Here is a 25896-nt window from a genome sequence, read left to right as displayed (position 1 = left end):
TTGGTGGGGTGATATGAGACTGGAAAGATAACTAAAGAGATGCCATGATGATCGTTAGGGTGACTGGGGGTGAAGAGTGACTGGGAATATGACTGGAGGGGTGAAAATTTAACCGATGGGGTGAAAAGGGGTGAAGAGAGGTAACTAAAAAGCTGACTAGGGTGATATGTGGGGTGACTGACTGGAAAGGAGTGAAAAGCAGAGGGATAAGGGGGTAAAACTGTAAAGGGGTAAAGGGGTGACTGTGGTAGGGTGATGAAGGAAGGTGAGGAGGAAAGAGGGTGAAAAGTAAAGACGAGGAAGAATTTATGATAACCAGGAAGAGAATAAAAAAAAAAGAGAATGATAATGGAAGAAGGACTGAGTTACATGGAAAGAAGGGAAGACGCAGAAGGGGAAGAAACGGGAATGCAAATAGAGGAAGAAAGATAAATGAGGAGGAGGAGGAGGAGGAGCAGATAAAAAGGGAAGGAAGGAAGGAAGGAATAGCAAAAACAATAAGTAATGAGGAAAGACTACATAGAACGAGAGACGGAATAAAAAAGATGATAGAAGGGAGAGAGAAGGGAGCAATAGACGAAAGAAGGAAGAAGGGGAAAAACAAAACAAAAATAAATAAAAAAGGAATTACGAGACAGAAAGTGGATAATGAAGGTGGACATTAGAGGAAAATGGAGAACGGATGCGTATTGAAAGATGAGGAGGACGACGAGGAGGAAGACGAGAATGAGGAGGAGGAGGAGGAGGAGGAGGAGTGAAAATTGTCGGCGACAGGCTAGGAGAAGGTGATGGAAGATGGGAAAGCTGATAAAGGAGGAATGAGAATGAGATATGTGGAGTGCATGCGTGGAAGTGAAGATGCAGATAGAATTGAAGGTGGAGGAAGAAATGAGTCTAGAGGAGATGATGGAGGAAGTGGAGAAAGTGGAGCAAGAGGAGAAGCAAGAAGAGACGGCAAGATTACGAGGGAAGAAGGAGGAGAAGAAGATGTAACAGAGGTGGAAGAGGAGAGGAGGAGAAGGAGGAGGAGGGAAAATGTAAATAAAAACAGAGAAGAACGTAAGGAAGATGAGCCTACACGGAGGAGACAGACAGGTAAAGTAAGGTGAAAGAACTGCCAATCTGAAAAGAAAAGGAAAAAAGAAAAGGAGGAACAACAGGTAAAGACGAATCAGGTTATGAAATAAGGAAGAAAGGACAAGTAGGTAAGTAAGGTAAGGTAAGGTAAAGGAAGGTGAAAGAACTGCCAATCTAAAAAGAAAAAGAAAAAAAGAAACAAGAGGAGGAACAACAGGTAAAAACGAATCAAGGTAGGAAAGAAGGACGAACGGACAGGTAAGGTAAGGTAATTAGGTAAGGTAAAAGTAAGGTGAAAGAACTGCCAATCTAGAAATAAAAAAGAAAAAGAAAAGGAGGAACGACAGGTAAAAACGAATCAAGGTAAAGAAAAGGAAGAAGGGACAGGTACAGGAGACGGAGGGTTAAAGTAGTGGTGATGGTGATGGTGGTGGTGATGGTGATGGTGGTGGTGGTGATGGTGGTGGTGGTGGTAGTGGTGGTGGCGGTGGTGTGAGGACGAGGTGTCGTAGTAATATCAAGAGTCATTTCCCTTTGCTCGTCAACAGTGTCTTCATTTCCCGCAGCCGCCCCTCCCTTATGACCCGTGACGAGAAAGAGAGAGAGAGAGAGAGAGAGAGAGAGAGAGAGAGAGAGAGAGAGAGAGAGAGAGAGAGAGAGAGAGAGAGAGAGAGAGAGAGAGAGAGAGAGAGAGAGAGAGAGAGAGAGATACATAGATAGATAGAGAGAGTGAGAGAGAGAAATCGCATCACACCCTCACAAAAGAGCATTAGCGAGGTAATCACGGAGCCCCCGCCACGCTATCAGTACTTAATGGCGCGTTTGAAGAGGTGTGCATAGGTGAAGGGTGAGGGCGCGGAGGGGAGGAGGAGGAGGAGGAGGAGGAGTGCATTGATAAAGGGTGAGGGGAGTAAAGGCAAGAAGCAGGCAGGTTATATAGGAAGGGCTAGGAAGAGGAGGAAGAGGAAGAGGAAGAGGTGTGTGGATAAGTGAAAGGGGGAGACAGGGAAGGGAAGAGAAATAGGAAAAGGAGGAGGAGGAAGAAGAGGAAGAGGAGGACCGATTATGACAGTAAAGAGGATGAAAAAGAGAAAGAAAAAGAAGGAAAGATACATATATATTTACAGGACCGGATAAATATTACATGAACTAAAGAAGTAAAAGGAGAAATGCCGAATAATAAATGCCGTAGGTAGAAAGACAGTGAGATATAGGAGAAAACAAGATAGGTACATAGTATACCGTACTGTCTTTTAACCTGCAAGAAATAATGAGAAAGACTGAGCGAATCTTCATAAACACGAGGTTCTTTGGGTGACCTGTCGCGGCCCGTCAAACCTCACCCGAGCAAGAAATCACAACACAGAACACCGACAAGCCTGCGACGCAAAAACGATGATGACGATGATGATGATGACCCACGTGCTGTTGTTGTTGTTGTTGTTGTTGTTGTTGTACTGTGTGTGTGAATATATGGAAAGACAGAGAGATATATACTCTCACATGTACACATACAATAACATACACATACATTGATACAGACAGACAGATAGACAGATAGATAGATAAGGACAGACAGACAGATAGTAAGATTCGCCCTCTCGTCACTCACTCCTCCCTCCCTCTCTCCCTACTCCTCACCCCCCCTCACTCACCACACTCACCTCTCACCTCAACCCCCCTCATTTTCTACTTTAGTCTCCCCCCCTCACTCCTGCTACCCACTTCTCACTTCCCTCTCCCCTCACCCCCCTTCGTTTTCTACCTCATCCTCTCTTCCTTCACTCCTGCTCGACACTCGCCACTCACTCTACCCCTTCCTTTCAACCCCCTTCGTTTCCTAGATTATCATCTCACTTTCGTCACTCCTGCTCGCCACTCGCCACTCACTCCACTCCTTTCCCTTCTCCACGCTCGTCCCTTTCTCCCTTCTTCCCTTCTCGTTTCTCGCCACTCGCCACTCCTTCCTTCCTCCCTCAACTCGGCCCCTCATCACTCTCCCTTTTCACCTCAACTTCCCTTTCTTCCCTACTCCTGCTCGCCACTCGCTAATCCTACTCAAGTTCTTCCTTCCTTTCCTTCCTCGCCTGATATACCTGATATATGCATGGGCGCGGTCACTCCAGGTCACTCTAGGACACCTTCTTCACCATCCCCGCCATCGCCGCCGCAGTCTGGCATGTCAGTACAAACACTGGCTTGTGGGCAGAGGAGGGGGGGGGGGTAGTGTCATATTATTTACATTGTTTTAAAGTGAGATGGAACAACTCTCTCTCTTAACCTATTATTCAATGCCGTGCACCAGTGAGCCTAATTAATAATTATCATTCATGTAACAGTATATCATTTTTTGCTAATCTAATCTCTTTGAAAGTGTTACGAGAATAGAAAAATGAACGAAGTCTTGATCATAACGTAGCCCAGCGGTTCCCAAAGTGAGGTGCGCGCACCCCTGGGGGTGCGTGAGCTGATCACCAGGGCTGCGTAAGTAGAAAAAATAATGTAATGGCGGATTTTGTCTCATTAAAATTTTAAACACATCATTAACTGCAATTGTATTAAAACTAATGTATGCTGTGCGCTTCAGCGGAGTTGTCTGTTCTTTGTTTGAAACTTATCCAGACTCTGAGTACATTCATTCACCCCCAGGTACATTTTCGTTTAGTTTTGATACCCATCGCTCAGAGCCTCATATTTTGCGAGCACAAAATTCGTAAAAAATTAACTAAATTCCAGGAAATCGACGGGACCTTCGTACTGCTCGAATCTTAGCGGGGGTGCGTGGACTCTGTCACAGCCTGGGAGGTGGTGCGTGGCCTGAAAAGTTTGGGAACCGCTAAGTCGTAGCCGGATGTTATAAGAATACGGGAGAATTTTCACGCAAAACTATCGTCAGAATAATAATCTTTCATCATTAACTACATTATAACGTCATGCTATTTCTCTATTCTCCTTTGTAGAACCTTGTAAGTGAACGAAGTCTATATAGAGTATTAAGTACCTGGATGTCAGACCTTTCATGCAAAACTATAGTCGCAGTCTTATTATTTTTCGTCACTGGAAACATAATAACGTAATACTGTTTCTCTATTCTCCCTTGTATTATCCTGTAGGTAAAGGAGTCTACACGGGTCATAAGGTATAGCCGGATGTCGTGAGCGTATGGCTTTGCTGTTCCATTGCTCGCGGCGGGAGTTATCCGTTTGGTAAAGGTCAAAATCATATTAACCTTCAAGGCCGTGTTTGATGCCGCTGCTGCTGCTTATGATTATGTGACCTCTGCATCAAATATCACACTCGCTTTGTTCGGCCACTTTATAGTTTTACATTCTTGGGTCTCGTTTGAGTTGAATTTGAATAATTTTTTCCCTATATTTTCAAGCTTCTGTGACTTCCGTGTCTAACATCACCTTCATGCTGTCTCTCGCTTCGCATTTTTTTCAGAATATTGTATAGTTTAGGTTATATTTTAAGGTATCTTCCGTGTGTTTCTCAGGCTGGATGAGAAGATCGTTGGGTAAAGACTCGCCTGACATATTGATTTAGAATTATAAAATGTGTACCAAATTATATTATGGTCAGGGGAGGTTGGGAATAGTTCGTCGGTTGGATAGTTAGTTAGATATATAGTTAACATATTGGTTAGTTTGTTGTTAGTTCGTCAGTTAATGAGGTATTTTTGGGCTTATCTAATTAATTAACTAGTCAATTAGGAAGTTGGGTTAATCAATTGCGTGGATTAGTTTCGTTAGTAAGTTGGGTTATAGTTAATTAGTGAAAAGGTTAGATCAATACTGACTGATAAATTAATGGAAAGGGAGAAAGAGAGACATACAGACAGACATATAGCCAGCCAGACAGACAGAGACAGACAGACACAGATAGAAACAATGATAATAATATAACGTGTTTTCCTTTGTGCGTCGCTAAAAGGTGTGCGTGGCGAATCGCGCGCCGAGATTTTTACGATTGTATGAAAATGTAAATCATCAACAACTTGTGTGGCGCGGCAATACCTGTGTGTGTGTGTGTGTGTGTGTGTGTGTGTGTGTGTGTATGGGTGGGTGGGGGGGGAGGGTACACGCGAGGCGGGAGGAGGCGACGCAGGTGTTGTACCGAGACACACACACACACACACACACACACACACACACACACACACACACACAAGCCTGACAACAGTGACATAATGAGCTGGTGGTCTTTGTATCGAGGGCGGAAAGTGCGTCGCTGTCTGTCTGTATAGTACATGTGCTCGTCATTGGCATGCGTTGTATAAGGGAAGAAAGAGGTTAGGTAAAGAGACGAAGCGGAGGAAAAAAAGGAAGGGAAAGGTAGAGGAAGGAAAGGCGTCTTCAGAAGTGTGTCTTGGCTAATAGGTCAAAGAAAGTAGAGTAAAAAGGTATAATAAAACAATAAAATCAAGGAAACGAACACGATCTGGTCGATAAATAAGGTAACGCGTGCAGAATAATAACCTAAGTTGCAGCCATGTGTTAAGTGCCAGTATACAACATTACGAATAAAGGGGTTTGGGAAGCTTTATGTATGAGGACGTGGATGGTACGTTTATCGATACTGATCTGCTCCAAGAGTTCTGAATGTGTTCCCTGACTCACCTCATGTATATATGTTCAATAGGGATAAATTAGTCTACAATTTTACAAGAACTTCGAAGACTGGATTTATAAGTGGTACAACTAATGATTAACAGAGAATGGGAAATGTCTTGAGCATACAGCCACAGCCAAACACAGAAAACAGAAAAAAGAATCTAACAAAGACCTGAGGTAGAACTGTAACCACAACTATGCAAAAAAAAGGTAAAACAAAGAGTCAGTATGGTAGGGCTGACTCTGAGGATAAACTTTTTTTTCTTTTGTATCGCTTCTTAGGTGGTCCTCCTTGATAGCACAGCAACAACCCAGCACATAAAGCAGGAAAAAAAACTAACAAAGGCTTGAGGGTACGCGTACAACCACAACTGTTCAAAGAAGTAAACAGAAAGACGGTATACCGATGATGATTCTAAGGATTCACTAAAAACGCTAACAAAGGCTTGAGCGCACGACAACATCAAGCAGGAAAGACCGGAAATAAGTAAACAGAGCTTCTTCGCCAAGGCAAGACAGCATCGCCGCGGCCATCATGAGGCGGGAGCAACAGCATCCCTCCAGCCGGCGAGCCGAGGCAGACGAGCAGGTAGCGGCGGCGGCGGCGGCGGCGGCGATGGCGGTGGAGAAGGCCCCATCTTCGTAACATTCCCAGATTCCCGGCACCCTCCTCGGCCTCATCAAGGTGGCCAAAGGTAATGTAATAACCTTGAACTGACGCGCCCGAGACAAGAACACTAATCACTACGGGCAGTAAGGTCGCTTCCCCGCCGCCCCCGGCCTCGCCTTCGCCTCAGCGTCCCCCGAAACAAGGTCCGTATTTCCGCGGCGCGCCCGGCCTCTGATATTCAACTCTACTCACAAAAGAAATATGGGAGAGGACATTTTATAAGCCCTTTGTATCCTGGGGCGTTCTGGTTTGTGTCCTCGCCACAAGAGCCATAAAATCGGGCTGCGGCGGCGGATATTTAAGGTGGCGTGGCGCTGCCGGTTATTGCCATCGGATTCTGTGACAAGCAAAGGTGATAATATCCACCAGGACGGATTCCCAAGCATTTCATTTCATTCCCCTGTCGCCGGCAAATGGGCCAAATTAAATTACAAATTACTTCAAAGAGGAGAGGCAATGGCACGTTGTTATGAATGACAGTGCCAGCCAGTCCCCTCCTCCTCCTCCTCCTCCTCCTCCTCCTCCTCCTCGTCCTCCTACTCCTCCTCCTCCTCCTCCTCCTCCTCCTCCTCCTCCTCCTCCTCCTCCTCCTCCTCCTACTCCTCCTCCTTCTCCTCCTACTCCTCCCCCTCGCCTCGCACGCAGGTGTGTATATATTGATCAGGTGGCGCCACCTCGCGTTGACCTCGCAGGTGTAGGACATGATGATGATGATCCCGCCCCACGCCGCCACTCACCTGGATGCTGGGACCTGCCCGCCCCGCACAACTCCTTCCGCGGTGAGTCGGGGCTGAGCGCGGCGGGAACCACGGCTCTCGAAACGCTGATGCACGACACTAGGACCCGAGAAACTTTAATGAGGATGATGATGACGATGATGATCTTTCTGCGGCGGTAATCACGGCTCCCGAATGGTTGCATGGAATTGTTGAACTCGAGAAACTGATAATGATAACGATATTCATTTGTATTTCCGTATTTTTGGCTCTTCGCAATATCTTTCAAAATGAGTCCATGCTTTAGAAGGGAGTAATTATCCGCCCGAATCCAAGCAACTACACAAAACTGGTGGATTCGAAAAACTATAATGATGACGATGATGATGCTACTAACTTTTATTTCCTTAATTTTGTCTCTTCGGAACGTACTACAAAGTGAGTCAACGCTTAGGGGGAGTAATTATCCACACGACTTCGAGTATCTGTTAGAGCAGGAGAATATAGTTGTACTGACAATAATATCTACACCTGTACTTTTTCCTTCTTCATAATCTCATCATGATTTTTTTTTGCTACGTTTTCCTGGATAAGTCGACACTTTGTGAGGAGAGTCGTGGCTTGCACAACACGGCTTTACGTAACTAAGTGTCGAGGAGCTTCATAAAAAATAAAAACAATTGGATCTCTACTTGTGTTATATTTTTTTTCTCTCATTCTCTTTTTTTTTTTTTTTACAGAAAAGGAGACAGTTCAAGGGCGTGAAAAAATTTAAACAATAATGAAAAAAAAACTACTACTTACTGCTCCCGAATAGAGTACATAGGAGTGGCCAAAAAGAGATCTTTGTTAATTTCAAGCCAGATCATCGTCAGTTAAGGTTAATCAGCTGTATTTTAACATTATTTATTTATGTATTATTATCAGTGGTAGTATTAGTATTAGTAGTTATAGTAGTAATAGTAGTTGCAGTGGTAGTAGTAGTAGTAGTAGTAGTAGTAGTAGTAGTAGTCGTAGTGGTGGTGGTGGTAGTAGTAATAGTAGTAGTAGTTGTAGTGGTGGTGGTAGTAGTAGTAGTAGTAGTAGTGGTTAGTAGTAGTTTAGTATTCTCTCTCTCTCTCTCTCTCACCCGGCACGAGCCTCTTTCCTCTCCTTTCGTCCTTTCCTTTTTTATATATATACATTTTCTCTCCTCTCTATACTCGATTCTTTCTCACAAGCTGATCTTTTTACATGCATAACAACCATCTAAAATTTCACTACTAGTTTTCTTTATAACCTTTCAGAGCCGCGCCTTACGAGAAACATACATATAAGAGGATGCCTCAAAAGGTCTCATCATAGTTACCCCATGCAGCAATTACTTTCATCTTTAGCATCAGACTTATTTTACGAAGGATGTTAATAAGGTAGGTGTGAGGGATCCCTGATTTTAAATAAAGGCTAAATGATGTCGTTGGTTTTAAGGCGCTGAAGAAACTGCCGCCTTTGTATCTGAAATGCTCATTTTTCTCAGCCGCCGCTATCAGAAATGCTCCTTTTTCTCCGTGGCCTCTGTCATAAATGCTCCTTTTTCTCCGAGGCCTCTGTTAGAAATGCTCCTTTTTCTCCATGACCTCTACCAGAAATGCTCCTTTTTCTCCGAGGCCTCTGTTAGAAATGCTCCTTTTTCTCCGTGACCTCTACCAGAAATGCTCCTTTTTCTCCGAGGCCTCTGTTAGAAATGCTCCTTTTTCTCCATGACCTCTACCAGAAATGCTCTTTTTTCTCCGTGACCTCTACCAGAAATGCTCCTTTTTCTCCGTGACCTCTACAGAAATGCTCCTTTTTCTCCGTGGTCACTATCAGAAATGCTCCTTTTTCTCCCAGTCCTCTATCAGAAATGCTCCTTTTTCTCCGTGGTCGCTATCAGAAATGCTCCTTTTTCTCCCAGTCCTCTATCAGAAATGCTCCTTTTTCTCCGTGGTCGCTATCAGAAATGCTCCTTTTTCTCCCAGTCCTCTATCAGAAATGCTCCTTTTTCTCCAAGGCCTCTATCAGAAATGCTCCTTTTTCTCCGCGGCCGCTATCAGAAATGCTCTTTTTTCTCCGCGGCCTTATCAGAAATGCTCCTTTTTCTCCGCGGCCTTATCAGAAACGCTCCCTTGTCTCCGAGGCCTATATCAGAAATGCTCCCTTGTCTCCGAGGCCTATATCAGAAATGCTCCCTTGTCTCCGAGGCCTATATCAGAAATGCTCCCTTGTCTCCGAGGCCTATATCAGAAATGCTCCCTTGTCTCCGAGGCCTATATCAGAAATGCTCCCTTGTCTCCGAGGCCTATATCAGAAATGCTCCCTTGTCTCCGAGGCCTATATCAGAAATGCTCCCTTTTCTCCTTGGCAGCTATCAGAAATGCTCCCTTGTCTCCGAGGCCTATATCAGAAATGCTCCTTTGTTTATGTGGGTTAAACTCGATAGGGTTGCATTCAGAGTAGCTATAAGGTCTCTCTTGTGGACTACGTATGGTGTATTGTATTTTATGTGTGTCTATTCTGTATGCTGTTTCTGCTTCTATGACTCTCTAGGTTTGTCTGTCTCTCTATATGTCTATCTGTTATTGTCTGTTAACTCTCTCTCTCTCTCTCTCTCAAGCAACCATTATCATATCCTTCTTCTTCATTAATTTCTAACCTGGTTATTTAAATCTTGGGAAGGAAAATCGCAGCGTTACGCACAAAACATGTCTTGACGGAACAATAAAAGACAGATTATCGTCGTTATTCTCGTGGTAAATGTTCAGAAAAGTGTTTTGAAGATTATTACCCTTTACAACATTGAAATTCGAAAAAAAAAAAGTCCAATAATTGCGCATTTAAGTGGTGAAAGAAACAACAACAAAAAAATTACATACCGCAGCGATGTGTGTGTGTGTGTGTGTGTGTGTGTGTGTGTGTGTGTGTGTGTCCCATTATCACCGCCGCAATTACTGCATTCGTTGTGTGTCCGAACGGAATTTCAACACTGTATGCGATGGAAGCTGTGCAGAGACGGAAGTAGTGGTGGTGGTGGTGGTGGTAGTGGTGGTGGTGGTGATGATGGTGGTGGTGGCAGTGGTGGCGGTGGTGGTGATGATGGTGGTAGTGATGGGGGCGGTGGTGGTGGTAGTGGTTGTGATGGTGTAAATGGAAGTAGTAGTAGTAGTAGTAGTAGTAGTAGTAGTAGTAGTAGTATAATCGTATATAGTGATTCTGACGATAATATAGAAACCAAACAATGAAAATAATAATAACGATAATAATGATGACAATAAAAAATAATAACAATAACAACAACAATAGTAATAATAAAAGCAATAATTAAAATAACCTCATAACCATCTGATAAATAAAGGTGACGCCGTATACAGGTTAGCATGCACGTATTAATGGTTGTCAACTTACTCCGAATACGTGCCAAAAAATAGACTCTAATGACGACAAAAGCGTAATTGAAGACGAGGGAAGAGACAATGAGGAGGGAGGGGGGAGGAGGAAGGGAGAAGGAGGGATGGGGGAAGAAGGGAGGGGGTAAGGAGGGAGGGGGTAAGGAGGGAGGGGGTATGGAGGGAGGGGGTAGGGAGGAAGGGGGAGGGAGAGAAGATGTGAGATGAAGGATGAGAGAGAGAGAGAGAGAGAGAGAGAGAGAGAGAGAGAGAGAGAGAGAGAGAGAGAGAGAGAGAGAGAGAGAGAGAGAGAGAGAGAGAGAGAGAGAGAGAGAGAGAGAGAGAAGAGGTATCCAGGTAACAGTGATATTCAAGGATAAACAGGTGTGGTGCATGTGTGTAACGTTAGGAAAAAAGAAGAAAAAGAAAATGAATAAAGAGAGAGGACAAAGAAGCGATGATATAATGGAAACAAATAGTGGGAAAAGTAATAAGAAAAGAAGTAAGAGGAATTATTAATAAACCAAAACACACTGTAAAGAAAAGAATAAACGAGGAAAAAATATTAACAAATCAAAACATAATGCAAAAAAGGAATAAACGAAGAATAATTATTGACAAGCCCAAAATTAATGAACAAGAAGAATAAACGAAGAAATAATATTAACAAACCAATACTTACTGCAAAAAAAAAAAACGAATAAACGAAGAAAAATTAACAACAAACCAAAACTTACTGAAAAAAAAACGAATAAACGAAGAAAAATTAACAACAAACCAAAACTTACTGAAAAAAAAACGAATAAACGAAGAAAAATTAACAACAAACCAAAACTTACTGAAAAAAAAACGAATAAAAGAAGAAAAATTAAAAAAAAACCAAAACTTACTGAAAAAAAAACGAATAAACGAAGAAAAATTAACAACAAACCAAAACTTACTGAAAAAAAAACGAATAAAAGAAGAAAAATTAACAACAAACCAAAACTTACTGAAAAAAAACGAATAAACGAAGAAAAATCATTAATATACCAAAACTTACTGAAAAAAAATAATAAACGAAGAAAAATTAACAACAAAACAAAACTTACTGAAAAAAAAACAATAAACGAAGAAAATTCATTAATACCAAAACTTACTGAAAAAAAAGTAAACGAAGAAAAAATAATAATAACCCAAAACATACTGGTAAAAAAAAGCAAACGACGCAAAAAAAAAAAAAAATATATATATATATATATATATATATATATATATATATATATATATATATATATATATATATATATATATATATATATATACCTATGATAACGCCGATCAGCAGGAGAAACATTGCTGTCACGCACGCCCCTCGCCACTGCTTATTCTGCTGATGCCGCCGCAGCTGCATGAAACTACTATGCATATTTTTTGCTACTGTATATTTTGGTGTCATCAAAAATAAATATCTGCCGCAAAAACAACACGCAGGAACAAAACTTGTAAACGCATCAGCCGGCAAAGAAAACAACAAAACATCTATTTATGCTACTATACAGCTGCTGCTACTTCTAATTTCCCTACTACTACTACTACCACTACTACTTTATAATCCGACTTCTACCCGTTAGTAGCAATGTTGTGGGAAGCAAAATTCCTCTCAACAGTTTACGAACCCAACCCTGCCAAGGAGTGTGGCCGACAATCAGTTTCATTAACATCAAATTAGTTTTATATTCGATTGTGGTTGATAAGGATGTCAACCACCGTCGCCTCAAAGTTCAGGTCCGCAAGGTGGGTGGTTTTGGGAGCAGGTGATTTGACTCCTCGTTGTCATAGAAGTGCTGATCTCAGAGGAAGGAAGGACATTTTGCACCTTAACCACGGGCTTGCACTGCTTCTCGCTTGCTGCTTTTTCTCTTCCAATCTTTCGGCGATTCTTGCATAGAAGCCCTACGATCCTGGTCACATTTCCATAGACGTCGTAAAGACTAGACGAGGGAATGAACTCTGGTAAACATTGTCTTCTTACGACCTGCACTCCTGTTCATGCTTACAGAGGGCGGCTTCGGGGGTCAAGTATCTATAACTGCTACTATTACTATACCACTGCTACCACTAATAGTAATAATACAGATTCTGTTACTACAATGGTCAGCAATAAGAATTTACAGACCACAATTCAACACTTCAAATTCAAAAGCTTAAAAGTGAGTTATTTGATTTAAAAGATTGCATAAATTTGTGTCATGTCCAGCAATCATTAGTTTCATAGATTGTTCAACAGTAAACATATTATGACCTAATCAGTCAGGAGCCAATATTGACCTGTCTCACTTGTACCTCACACGTCACAGGCTTTACCTCGAAGACTGCCCACGAGGAATGTTTGATTTGTCATGTCGCTTACAATTGCCACGATCCACAAGGCGTCCCAGACCTATCCTGATGCCCAGTGCAGTATAGGGCACAACAACCTAGACTTTGCACGCCTGACGTCGGAAAAGCTTGGACGCTCAGAGACTTACAAACTATTTCATCCATCCACAGCATGTTAGGTGTCTTAAAAATCCCAGCAGCCTACTCAGTGGTATATCAAACACACATACAGATAAACGTATTTCCTGCACGCATGACTTATAAAACACGTGGATACCTTGAGACAATTTGTTATATCTAAAACAAACATGTTCGGCGCCAGTATTCGGAAACCTACCAGCCTATCGCCTCCACCAACTTACATTCTCGGCGTTTGACTTCTGAAAATCTCATAGTGACTCGATGATTCCTATAGTCTGCTTTACCTCAATCTAGTTTGTTTGGTGAAGAGTCGTGACTGATGCAGATATCGGTATACTACCTCCAAACCGTATAGCTCAGCGGTGGGTATTACGTCGATTCCACGCTCCATACGCAACTGTGGATCGCTTTCTTTCGTCCAGGTTTATGTAATGTTACCACCTCCACAAGTCGACGTACTTTGCCTGACACAGTTTCTTTATCCCGACTATCAATCATATCAAGAGAGCATGACATGAACCTTTATATCATGAGTAAACCATGGCTCTCAAGAAATAATCCCGCTTAGAAGGACAACAGTAACCGTTATCATGAGTGTTTTGATAGTTTTCTTTCTTTATTGTGCGAGTAGGAATGAAAAAGTCTCTGGAGTCACGTTTAGCCACTCGTGTAACAACAATCCATCAACGTGACAAAGGGTGGAAGAGAGAACACTAAAATTGAAATGATGGGGAAGTAAAGATCATCACCCAACAGTAACTGAAACGAAGGCAACACGAGAACAACTAGCTAGATAAAATATTACCCAACATCAACAACGGTAACAACCAAGAGAAAGTAAACAGCACCATCCAATGAGAACATCAACACCGGCCGTGGGGTATAGTTAAAAACATGAACCATTGATATTTCAAAAGCGAAAACCTTAGAGCAGAGATAGGTTAGAGCAATAGACTGAAACTTTCCTTGATCTGACCCACTTCGAGTTTGTACATTGTCCCCAAGACCCAATAACAAACTTCTCTATATAACACTGCATACAAATAGTGACCGGCTCCCTCACCTAGTATTTATTCATGAGGCTGCTGAAGGACGCGACCCGGTGAGCAGAGTCTTTCGATATAGGCTACTGGGTCGTGACGCGTACCTCGAAAAACAAAATGTGAAGGTCAGGTTAGGATGGGTTAAGGTTATGATTGGGTGGTTAGGTGAGGTTAGGTTGTGATGGGGTAAGGGATGGGTAAGGTAAGGTTTAGGTTTGGTTAGGTTATGATGGGGGTGAGGAAGGTAAGGTAAGGCTAGGTTAGGTTAGGTTAGGTTATGATGTGGGTGAGGAAGGTAAGGTTAGGTTAGGTTAGGTTAGGTTAGGTTATACTGGGCTGGTTAGGTAAAGTTAGGGGGTGAGAGAGGTTAAGTTTGGTGAAGTTTGGTTAAATAAGATTGGGCAGGGGCTGGGTAAAGTTAAAGCTGGTTAAGTTTCGTTAGGTTATGATGGGTTAAGAGGTGACATAGGTTAGGCATGATTAAGTTTATTAAGGATACGATGGGATATAGGACGGGATAGGATAGGCAAAGAAGATCACCATGTATACCCAAGAAATGTTCAACCGCTGTCATTAGGAAGATTTAACCTCATAATCCTAAGAGTCGAGTTTCAGGGTCATTTTTTTGCCAATAAGGTCTTAATCTGCAGGAGTCATCATCGCTATACCTTACCGATGAGTATGTGTTCACCTCAAGGTCCTACGAATCAAGGTCACAGCATCACCCAGGGCCGTCCGTGTGTGTGTGTGTATGTGTGTGTGTGTGTGTGTGTGTGTGTGTGTGTGTGTGTGTGTGTTCCGGTGCTGGGCCAGGCCGGAAGGGGGGTGAGTGGAGGACAGCTGGAGTGGGTTGGGTGTCAGCGCTTCCAAACCAGGCCACACACACACACACACACACACACACACACACACACACACACACACACACACAAGACAAGAGGACCAAGAGGACATCAACAACAAACCACCAACAATAGAGATCCATCATCGTCTCCCTTCCTTCGTCACCAACACGAAGACACTCAAGACAATCGCATCCCACCAACACAACAACCACAAAAAGAAGCACCAGCAAAACAAAAGAAAACAAAGGACAAGAAAACCCTCCATAAGAACGACAAATAAGATCGAAGAAATAAAAAAAAGGAGGCTGAAGAAGGAGGAGCCCAAGGCGCCTCAGCATCTCAGCCCGACAAAGCCCGAGGGTCGCTGAGGAGGCTGGCGGGAGGCTGCGAGGCCGGTCGTAATTCAACGGCGAATAAAATCGTGCCCTATCGGCAAATTGGCGCGCGGCTGTAAGCTGTGATTTGGCGCCAATAACGACGGGAAGCCTGATTGGAAGACATTTTTCTTGACAGCCTCGTGTGGTGGGAAAGCCTGTGATTGGTGCGCGGCGGCGGTGGCGGGAGAGGCGCGGATTGGCGGGCGCGGGGACGGGAGCGGCCAATAGCGGGGCGGTGGGCGGGTCTTGATGCTTCGCTTCCCGCCTGGATCTCTTGGCTCTGCTCTACACCGCGCGACCTCTTCTTCTCTCTCTCTCTCTCTCTCTCTCTCTCTCTCTCTCTCTCTCTCTCTCTCATCCACACTGACTTACTCTACTCACTCTTGTTACCTAATACACACACACACACACACACACACACACACACACTTCCCAAGATCAAGACTTCTTAACCTTCAGCCTCCCCTCCTTTCCCCTCTCTCCTCCGTCCCATTTCTTCAGTCCACCCATCATTCCAAAGAACATATTGTGTAATGCAGTGAAAATATAGTGACTGGCCGTGAGAATGAAGTGGACTAGTGGTGCTGAGGAGGGTAGTGATGGGTGAGTGCATGTGCCTGTCAGTCTCTCCACCCCCTCTGACACGTCGAGGTCCCCCAGGTTAGGTTAGGTTAGGTTAGGTTAGGTTAGGTTAGGTTGGCAAAGGTAAACGAGGTCCTCCAGGTTAGGTTTGGTTAGGTTGAATTAGGTTAAGTTAGGTTGAGTTGGCAAAGGTAACCGAGGTTTCCCAGGTTAGGTTTGGTTAGGTTAGGTTAGGTTAGGTTGGCAAAGGTAACCGAGGTCCTCCAGGTTAGGTTTGGTTTTGGTTAGGTTAGGTTAGGTTGGCAAAGGTAACCGAGGTCCTGCAGGTTAGGTTTGGTTTTGGTTAGGTTAGGTTAGGTTGGCAAAGGTAACCGAGGTCCTCCAAGATACGTTACGTTAGGTTAAGTTAGGTTGGCAAAGGTAAACGAGGTCCTCCAGGTTAGGTTTGGTAAGGTTTAATTAGGTTAGGTAAGGTTGGCAAAGGTGCTATCCATGTAAGCCAGCCTGCCCCCCTTGATGCTGGCAAAGGTCCGTTCAAGTGACTGTGGTGTTGGAGCTTCGTCACTTAGCACGATGCACGCCACCCACCAAGCCTGTGCAGATGTCCCCAAACAACCACCTCCCAGCAAAGTGGCAGAGACCTTCCCTTCTTCCTCTTGTCTCGCCGATCCGGGACTTAGCATATCACTACTAAGCATGTAACCTGAGTGACCTCCTGATACCGCTCCACTTGCACCCCACTATCAGTTATCACTTGACCCAGCGATTGACCTGGATTTTGACCACCTAAGCGTTAATATCTGCAGACAACTTGACGAAGCTGCTCTGCCTCGGCGCCACAACACTGCAATCCACTTCCCCTTCACTCCATACCCCTCCATTAACCCCAACATCCCACAGATATCTTAGTCCAAACACTCCTCATCCCACTTTTTTTTTGCATTCTTTTTAATTTACTGGTTTATTGTCCTTATTACACCTTCCCCTCCCCCCCCCCTCCACACACACTCACACACGCTTACCTTCACTTGTTATATTAATTAAATGTAGATCACTGGAAAGACAGACACACAGACACACGATGATCCTTGTTTGTAACCTGCAACACCCACACACGGCCTCTCTCCAGGCTTCTTTCCACATACTCTTAATTGGGTGCATCAAACGTGGATGATACATGAGGCGGACACATGATTATCCCTATTCTAAGCTATACAAGGATCCATATATAGGCCGCTCTGTGTCAAGGATGTTTGTTTTACGTCTGAAAGGAACTAGGTCGAGGGGAGGAGGGTCGAGGGGGAATAGGGGAAGCGTGTAGGGCGGCGAGGCATAGGCAGTATAAGCAAATTTAGCCTCAAGTCCTTATTGTTAAACGTATCGGGTTCCCATTACGAATGTCTCCCAAAGCCACAGAGATGATTAACCTTTTTTTATGGATCTTTTTTCCCCGTTTAAGATGCTGATGCCGGGTAAAACTATCACCAGCATCCCTAAACGGCCCATGGAAACAGCAAGAACTTCTACGAGAGGCTTTTTAACCAGGCGTACATACAGAGGAGATGTTTTCCCGTCTAAAGTGCAGATGCCGTGTAAAACTATCCCTAGCACCCTAAAACAATCCATGGAAACCCCAACAACTTCTACGAGAGGCTTTTCAAACAGGCGTATAGCTACAGAGGCACCGTATGTGTGAGAATAAGGCGGTCAGACACGGACTTGCAATGCGTTCGGCAGCAAAGCAAAGCCAGAGCGCATTTTAATCTTCTGTTTCCCCCTCGCATGCCGATGACACAGAGAGGGGAGCAACGCGTCGTTATATTTACACAGGCGATGGTAAGCAGGAGGCGGAGGAGCGGTATAGGTGTGTGTATGGGAGGGGTCTTGGTGTGTGTGTGTGTGTGTGTGTGTGTGTGTGTGTGTGTGTGTGTGTGTGTGTGTTTATCTGCGCGCAATCTTTTCCGTGTGTGTGTGTGTGTGTGTGTGTGAATCAGAGAGGCAACAAGGAGAAGCGTTATCGATTATTGGTTTTCAGTGTTACGTACTTACAAAGATCGATTCAAATATCAAATGAAAAGAGAAGGAAAATCGAAGCTTGTGTATTATAACGGTAAAGGAGACAGTTTAAGTGCAACACATACTGAAGAAAGACCTGCAACACAACGAGGTAATAAAATCCTGCAGACACACTAATTTGCTTTCACTTACCTTAGAGATGTTGTACAGTCACGTATAGGGAGGGACGGCAGGGCAGGACGCAGCATGATTCCCCCCCTCCTCTCCCCCTCCCAACGCCTCCACCTCCCGCGCCTCCCCTCCACCGCCGCCCGCCAGGACCCTCCGCCCCGCGAACACTTGAAATCGCGCCACACCTGGTGGAGGCAGGAAGGGGAGGAGGGAAACATCAGCGTTCGTCCAAATGGTGAAGGTAATTACGTCTAGATAATTATCCAATATTTCAAAACTAAAAAAATCTTGGACGATCAAGTTGAGGTTCAATATTTAATTACTTTAATATATATATGCTACCTAAAAAAAATATATAACCGACTTTGATTCTTACTCTAAGTGTTAATTTAGATTTGAAAATTATTTCCTTTCCATTACGTTTGCATCTTATGTTATTTAATATATCTCAGTAACCAGCTGGTCGTGTGTAGTGTCCTAATTCATGGCATCCATGACCACAAAGTCAAAAGTTTTCGAGACCAGTTTATTACAGAGGGAAGTGGCGGACGCAGGGCCGGAAAGTGTTGGGTGTGTCGGCTGTGTCAGGGAACGTGTTTTCTTCCAAAGCATAATCATACAATGTGGCACAAGACGGCCGGCCGCCTGCCCCCTCGCCGCCGCCGCCGCCGCCGCCGCCCCTGCCATGAATGCCTGCACGCGGGCATTGTTCTGCCACCCTCGGGCTATCGTCGGGAATTTACTGGGGGACTAATAAGGGAGGTCTGGAGGACTGCCGACACAGAGCCAAATGTATGATATTCCGTCATCGATTTGGGTGTCGGAGGTTGTCGCACGTGCCTTCCCTCAACCCTCCGACACCCGCCGCACACCTGCCGGGGGGCGGGACCGTCGGAACGCACGCCCAATCAGCGGACGGTACGCGAACGTGCGGCCAACCAGCGTCGGCCCGCCCGGCTGTACAGCGGCCAGGTGCCACAGACACCCGTGGGACGCCCCACCATACGCCACAGTTAGTTGGTCGCCGGGCGGGGAGCGGGGTGGACGCACTCTCCTGTGCTCCTCTCACCCTTCCCGCTCACACTCCTGACAAGATGTGAGGCGCTGGGCCAGACGCCTCCAATAACTACACGAGTCGGCTCGCTGTGTTCATCTGTGATCTCAACTGTGATAATGCCGAAAGGCTTCCTGGTGAAGAGGAGAGAAGAAGAAATGAGTGCACTGGATTTGATACCATACAGACCGTGGCGGGACGTCACCCTGCCGGCGGAGCAAGACGAACCTGTTGACTTCAGCCTCCGGAGTCGGCGTGACAGCGAGGGGTCCGACACGAGGCCCCGGGATGAGCTGCAGCAGGTACGTGGAGAGGTGGAAGGAGTGAAGGACGTGGTGCAGGGGCGAGGGGCTGACAAGGGCTGCCGTCTGCTGGTGCGGACCCCGGACTCTGGCTTCAGCAGCCCCTCTGATGGGGACTTTTACCGAAGATCAGTGTGCCACACGCCCTCGGTGCGCCTCCCGCCCAAGATCCACCCTGAGGTGCACGTCCCCCCCGGCGAGGTGGAGCAGGCGGCCCCGCTGGCACTCATCAAGCGGAAGGGCTCCGAGGACGGCCTGGAGCAGAGCCTGCATGTCTCCACCCTCCACGAGGCGCCAGAAGCTGGTCACTTCCAACCCTTCCACCTGACCATCCCGCGCGTGGACGACCCGCGGTACCTGATGCCGCCCCAGACCAGCCCCTACCACCTGTTGTCGCCCACGCTCTACTGGCCGCACGGCTCCTCACCCCTCCGGTCTCCCATTCCCTTCACGTCTCCTCTCGGCCGGTCCCCCTACGACCTCAGTCACAACACCGTGTCCCTCCAGAGTCCTCAGGAAGGACTCAACCTCTCCACCCGTCCCCCGGGCTCCCCACGTCTCGTCACACCCATCAAGGTGCCGCCAAAGTCCCCCGTCGCCGCCACCGTCGTCACGCCACAAAAACGTAAGTCCCCCACCACGTCCACCTTGTCCGACAAGAAACTCAAGACCTCCAAGAAAACCAAGGCGGCGCGGCGACTCAACTTTGACGAGGACAAGACGTCGCCCGTGTCCGGCACCATCATCCGGGAGCTGGCGGAGGGGGAGGAGCCCCTCGTCGTCAGGAAGGGTGACATCGACCCGGCTTATAACGTCGTTGAGATCACAGAGGAAGCCAAAGCCGAGCTGGCTAAGATCGACAACAAGATCGGCGACTACGTGTGTCGACTCTGCAAGGAGATGTACGATGACGCCTTTGGTCTGGCCCAACACCGGTGCTCCCGCATCATCCACGTGGAGTACCGGTGTCCAGAGTGCGACAAAGTGTTCAACTGCCCGGCCAACCTCGCCTCGCACAGACGCTGGCACAAACCCAAGACCTCCGCTGCTGGCAGTGCCGCCCCCGGCACCAGCACAGCCTCGACCAGCACCAGCATCGAGGCCGAGGGGCCGCCAGGCAAGAGTTACACCGAGAACAACAACAACACGAGCAGTACAACCAACAACAACCTACTAAAGGGTCCTCCTGCCCTGGTGCCGCTCCTGCAGTTCATGGCGATGGCGCGGGAGGAGGCGGCCTGAGGAACAGTACGAGTGCGACCTGTGCTTCAAGAAGTTCAAGAGACAGTCGTACTTGAGGAAGCACCAGGCCACCCACCGCGGGAAGGCGGCGACAGTGACGGGCGGGGCCGTCCCACGCGCCCCATCCTCCTCCTCTCACGCCCCTCCTGTCGCCCCACTTCCCCGCCGAGGTGCTGCCATGCCACCTGTGTGCCGCGGCCTTCGACACGGCGGCCGCCCTCGAGCTGCACCTCGAGACCGCCCACCTCCACAGCCTTGAGGCCACATCCCCCACCCAGCTACATGTGCCCCGCCCTCAGTTCTCCCCAAGAGGACACATGCCTACTCAACATGCCCCGCCCCACCACCCCACCTCCTTCACCGACCCCACCAGATCTCTGCACCAACGTAACTTAATGGTATCCCCCCCTTCCCTTTGCCTCCCTCTCCGCCTCCCCCAGCACCACCACCACCCCCACCACACGGCGCCGCAGATGTCCCGTCGGTGTCAAACCGACGTCTGAAGTCATCGGACATCTGAGATGTTACCAAAGGGCGTCTTCGGCAGCTCCCTCCGGTGTGGGCGCGGCTCCCCGTCAGGCAGGTCTTCGGTTGCGGTTCTTGCAGCAGAGGCCTTCCTCCCCTACGACCCCCGCCAGCCCCCGCGGCTCAACAGGTACCGGCCCTCGGGCCTTCCCTATACTACTCTAGTCTTGCCCGTCCGCCCCCTCAGCGGCGGGCCAAGTCATGTCACTGGTCACTGTCCCCACATTGCTCTGTATATCATGTATCCATAGATTAAGTCTGAGACAACTTGAGGGCGTAGCTTATTAACAGGTGAAGGTCAGTAGGTCTGCTCACCGTGTGTGTGTGTGTGTGTGTGTGTGTGTGTGTGTGTGTGTGTGTGCGTGTGTACTACGACCGACGCACGGACGGGGTGAATGGCGCTCAGATTCATTGATAAAATTCATCCTCCTGTTGGTCTTTGTGTGCAGCCACGACTCCTGCGTGTATGTGACAGGACGTGGCGTGGATGAGTGTTGTGAGAGTTCTGATGTTCATTATTACGCTCACGAGGCGGAAGAGCGAGTGAATGAGTGGGTTTCAGTCTCAAAGTGTGTCATAAAGTCAAGTATCGATTGATCTCAGTTTATGGCCTTCAAACCAAACAAGAGGATATCCAACACTGATCTCAAATTAAAGGTTAACGAAAGAGTCCAAGGCTGCTCTCATAAAGGGACTTAATTATTGCCATGTTCTTGAATTTGTCGTTTGAAAAAAATAATTCAATATTAATCATGATCTCAATTGTATATTCACATTTTTATATTACTGATCACAAGCTCATTACACTTAAAAAACACCAATTCTTAGTTAAACCTACTGAATGTTATGATTATACTCAAGCCACACGCATTCTCTGTTATCCAAGTTAAGTTTATCCTAATGAGCCTCAGAAGCACTTGAAACCTGCATATCTGGCGCCGTAGACTTCACCGAGGCGCCGAGGAGTGGTGTTAGGAGAGTTTCGGCCCCCAAGCAGAGGTGAACCAAGCCCTAAGTTGACCCTCAGTAGAGAAAGTGAAGCCCAGTTGTCTCAGTTAGCATGTAGTCATTGCCTAGCCTCTAATCAGTCAACCCAAGTACCTGAACACGCCAGAAAGAGACACAGGATAGCACTTCAGAACAAGACAGGAACTTAATCGATTCTCTTGTGTTTGTAGTGTAGAAAATAATGATGTACAAAAAAACAGGTTAATCTCACTGATGAAGAAAAAAGAAAAAAATATAGAAAAAATGGTAGTCATGTACTTAGTTTTTGAAAGCATAATAAGGATGAGATAAATATAGTAAGTTCAGGTAATAATAATAATAAAAAAATGATAATAATATGGCTTGATTACCATGAACATCAAGGTGAGGTTAGCCTGTTATACTCGCGGCCAGGTGTCCACGCTCACGCCGTCACACCTGGCCGCCCGTGAAGGTGTTCCTCGTGTTCTTTTTGGCCCTTTAGTGGATAAGTTTCTATAAGTCTCTCTAAGGTTAGCGATCATCATGAAAGCAGCACCGGAATCACGGACGCAAGCACGCACGCACACGCAGCGCCTCACGAGCGAACCAGAAAAAGAGAGAGAGAGACAGAAAGAGTGAGTCAGTTGGTATCAATTCGGAAATGAAATGCGAACGTGTAATATTTAGTTCGTTAACGTTGATTGATGGAGACACGCACGGCTCACAGGATATATATTTGCAGGTCGATATTAAGTTCTCATAGTCCACCTTTTCAACGGAGCACAAAACTTGGGGAAGGAAACGAATGCCGATTTATTTTTTCTGAGTTCCGAAAAGCGTCGTTGAAATTTCATGTTTTAAAAAGTTAATATTTGCAGGTCACTTTCGAGTTTGTAAAGTTATCACCCACCCCCAACGCGCACACAACTATAGGGCAAAAGGGACGTGTTAATTGTATTATTTTCGTGTTTCTAAAGCGCCATAAATTGCGTCATACGTTATTGATCTCTTTTGCGTCAATAAGTCAATATTTGCGCGTCACTCTGGAGCTTCCATATATAGTCGCCCATTCCAACAGTGAACAAAACTAATGGTGAAAAGTTACGAGTAGCAGATTTTCTTGTATCAATTCGAAAACTTACCAAATTCTCTCATAAACGCCACATAAATCTCAAACTAAATAGCAAAAAGAGTTAATTGTTCTAGTAAATCCACGTAACTATTTATATACACACCACAAGGCATCGAAAGCTCTTAAAAATCTACAAGTCCTCATTTAAAAAGCAATTATTCAAGAGTTCTCACAAATTTGCATTGTCATATATACATTCGAACATAAAGCTTAAGAATCAGAGTTTTCTATTCAGTACGTGTAGTATTTTTTACATTATTACACTTAAACAGCGTCCCTGAGCCCCTATTACCGTGTTTGACGTGTGGTTAATCAGTACTTTTCTGCGTGAAGGGTGTGCGGCGTGGCGTGATGTGGCGTGGTGTGGTGTGGCGTGGTGTGGTGAGGTGTTGGAGAGGACACATGTCAGACCCGTCGCACTCTCCTCCCCACCACCACCACCACCACTACTCTCGCCGCCTCCACCGCCGCCGCCGCCGCCGCCCCTCGCCCGCCGGATAACTGGATAATCGAAACGGGAACACTCACTCGCTACGTCGGATTAATTACTTTTTCATTCTGATCCCCACAGTTTGTTTTCTTGTTTGTTTTACGCCCTCTATAGAGTTTGCTCCGAGCTGTCGTCGCTGGTCACACATACACACACACACACACACACACACACACATAAAAGGTTCACCGCCAAACTACATCACTCTAGTTTTGTCCTCTCGTTTGCAAAAAAAAAAAGAAAAAAAAGAATAGCGGTGCGTGTCTCTAAACTTCCCCTCAAAAGCAATGGTGTATTTTTTTATATTTTTTTTATATACGTTTCACCGCCTGACTCTCTCACTCCCTCACTCTTTCTCTTCACCGCGCGCCGCCGGTAACGCACACAGCAGCCCGCGCCACATCCATATCTTCGTTATATTAAGTTCGTCACAACCAATTGGCTTAGATTCGTGCTGGGAACGCGTGCAACAAGAGCAAGGAACACCGTGCAATCAGGCCGTGCAATAAGGAGAAGGGAGAATGGGAAGGGAGAGAAGGGATAGGAGGGTTAAGTTTAAGTTCGTAGTCCAAATCTGTGTGTTTACGTAGTGATCGAAGCAAAAGATCGACCGCAGGTGTAACGGAATTATTTTTAAGATTACAATGAAAAACAAAATTGCGGAACTATGGTTGAAACTAAAGGAACCGCATGCAGGTGTTTTTTTGTTTAAGGAATTTAATTTTAGTTAAGTTAATGAAATATAAAAACAACTTGCGGTGCTGTTGTGCTACTGGCGTGCTTTAGGCGTGTGGGTGTGTGTGTGTGTGTGTGTGTGTGTGTGTGTGTGTGTGTTCTCAGGCATTGGTCCGTGTTCCGTGTGCTGCTCAAATAGTGGATCTCTGGGCTGTGTGTACGTTTAATGACTCGTATCTAGGAGCGATCAACGCCTACCGTGTACATAAAGTGCCATAAGAAGAGTGTACATATCCTTAGGTTTAGACAGAAGCGGCGGCGGTGACTGGGGCTGAAGACGACGTGATCACATACTCCATTCATGCTAACACCGACACTAAGCTCCATATCATCAAACTCTTCGAGACCTAAGTACAGCTATTTCAAAAAGGCTCTCGCAGAAGTTGTATAGGGGTTTCCATGAGTGGTTGCATGACCCTAGCGGTAGTTTTGCAAGGCTTCTGCGCCATGAACGGGAGAAACACACATGGCAACCCGATGTACTTTCTCTGCGGCCTTTAAAAATAGTCGTAACAGAAGTCCGAAGCTTTTGATAATACGAGTCGTAAGTCCTGACCACACTATGCACCATAACCACCAATCAGAATTCATCTTTCCTACCGTCTACCAATCCAGAGTTATCGAGGCTTGAGGATTGGTGGAGGGTAGGATTGGCAGAGCATGTGGGCGGGGCTTGTCATCAGAGGTAGCGTAAATGAAGTATCGTGATTGGGCTTCCTCCACTCGGGTGACGCGGGCGTGTTGTTTTGGGGTCACCTCATGTCACTCACTTGCGGAGGTCATCGGCTCGGCGCCCTCACGTCATCGGCGCCGCTTCTACGTCACCACGCGGCGTGTTGACGAAGCTAATACACGCACCTCACGCACACCGCCGCCTCCCCGCTCCCCCGGCCACCTGTGTGTCTTCCCCCCTCCCCGGTGCCTCGGTATTAATCTGGAGTTTTATGTTCCGCCGCTATACTAAAACTGAACTGGTGGTTTCTTTTAAGCTTTACTCTTTACTCTCTATTTTTTTATTGCCATTAAGGAAAAAAAGTCAATTTCCAAAACTTTTCTTATGTTTAGATATGATATTAAACTCCATTTCAATTGCCTGGTTACTAGACATTCTTTTCATTCTGGTCATTAATGATAAAAATCAAACATTTAAAAATAATCTTCAGTTGTTTTAAAGAGAACAGAAATACTGCCTACACTTTTGTCATTTATTCCTTGCATTCAAAAAAGGGAGAAAGAACAAATATATCCCAATAGTTTGTTAAATAAATCTAGTCAAACACCAGGAGATGGAGACATTCAGGTGGCCGTGTACATCACTTAAGGGGCACTTGTATATCTCTGACCCATTATCAAAAGTATAAAGGCAGATCGGATATACAAGTACAAGGTCATCTCCAGCCCTTGAGTAGGTGAGTGGTGTGTGTGTGTGTGTGT

At 45.9% G+C, this 25896-nt stretch overlaps 1 protein-coding gene and 1 pseudogene across 5 annotated transcripts in view; one reads left to right on the top strand and one right to left on the bottom strand.

The window, feature by feature from the left end:
• Positions 1 to 25896, bottom strand: part of LOC126998585 (uncharacterized) — a 193824-nt gene that overhangs the window by 88196 nt on the left and 79732 nt on the right. Inside the window, exon 2 of one of the 5 annotated variants that reach the window (XR_007752940.1) lies at positions 18035 to 18198. Coding sequence is in view for 1 of the 5 variants with exons in the window: in XM_050860413.1 (XP_050716370.1) it covers positions 18035 to 18231 (197 nt within the window). In the remaining 4 variants the exon portion in view is untranslated. Of the gene's footprint in view, positions 1 to 18034; positions 18326 to 25896 lie in introns of those variants that run through there. The other 4 variants (XR_007752941.1, XR_007752939.1, XR_007752942.1 and 1 more) reach the window with 4 other exon arrangements.
• Positions 18571 to 21017, top strand: LOC126998584 (uncharacterized; annotated as a pseudogene).

The sequence above is a fragment of the Eriocheir sinensis genome, chromosome 14 (genome assembly GCF_024679095.1).
Source record: "Eriocheir sinensis breed Jianghai 21 chromosome 14, ASM2467909v1, whole genome shotgun sequence".
Classification (NCBI taxonomy): domain Eukaryota; kingdom Metazoa; phylum Arthropoda; class Malacostraca; order Decapoda; family Varunidae; genus Eriocheir; species Eriocheir sinensis.
The sequence above is the reverse complement of the archived record's forward strand: the minus strand, read 5'-3'. Positions and strand labels throughout refer to the sequence as shown.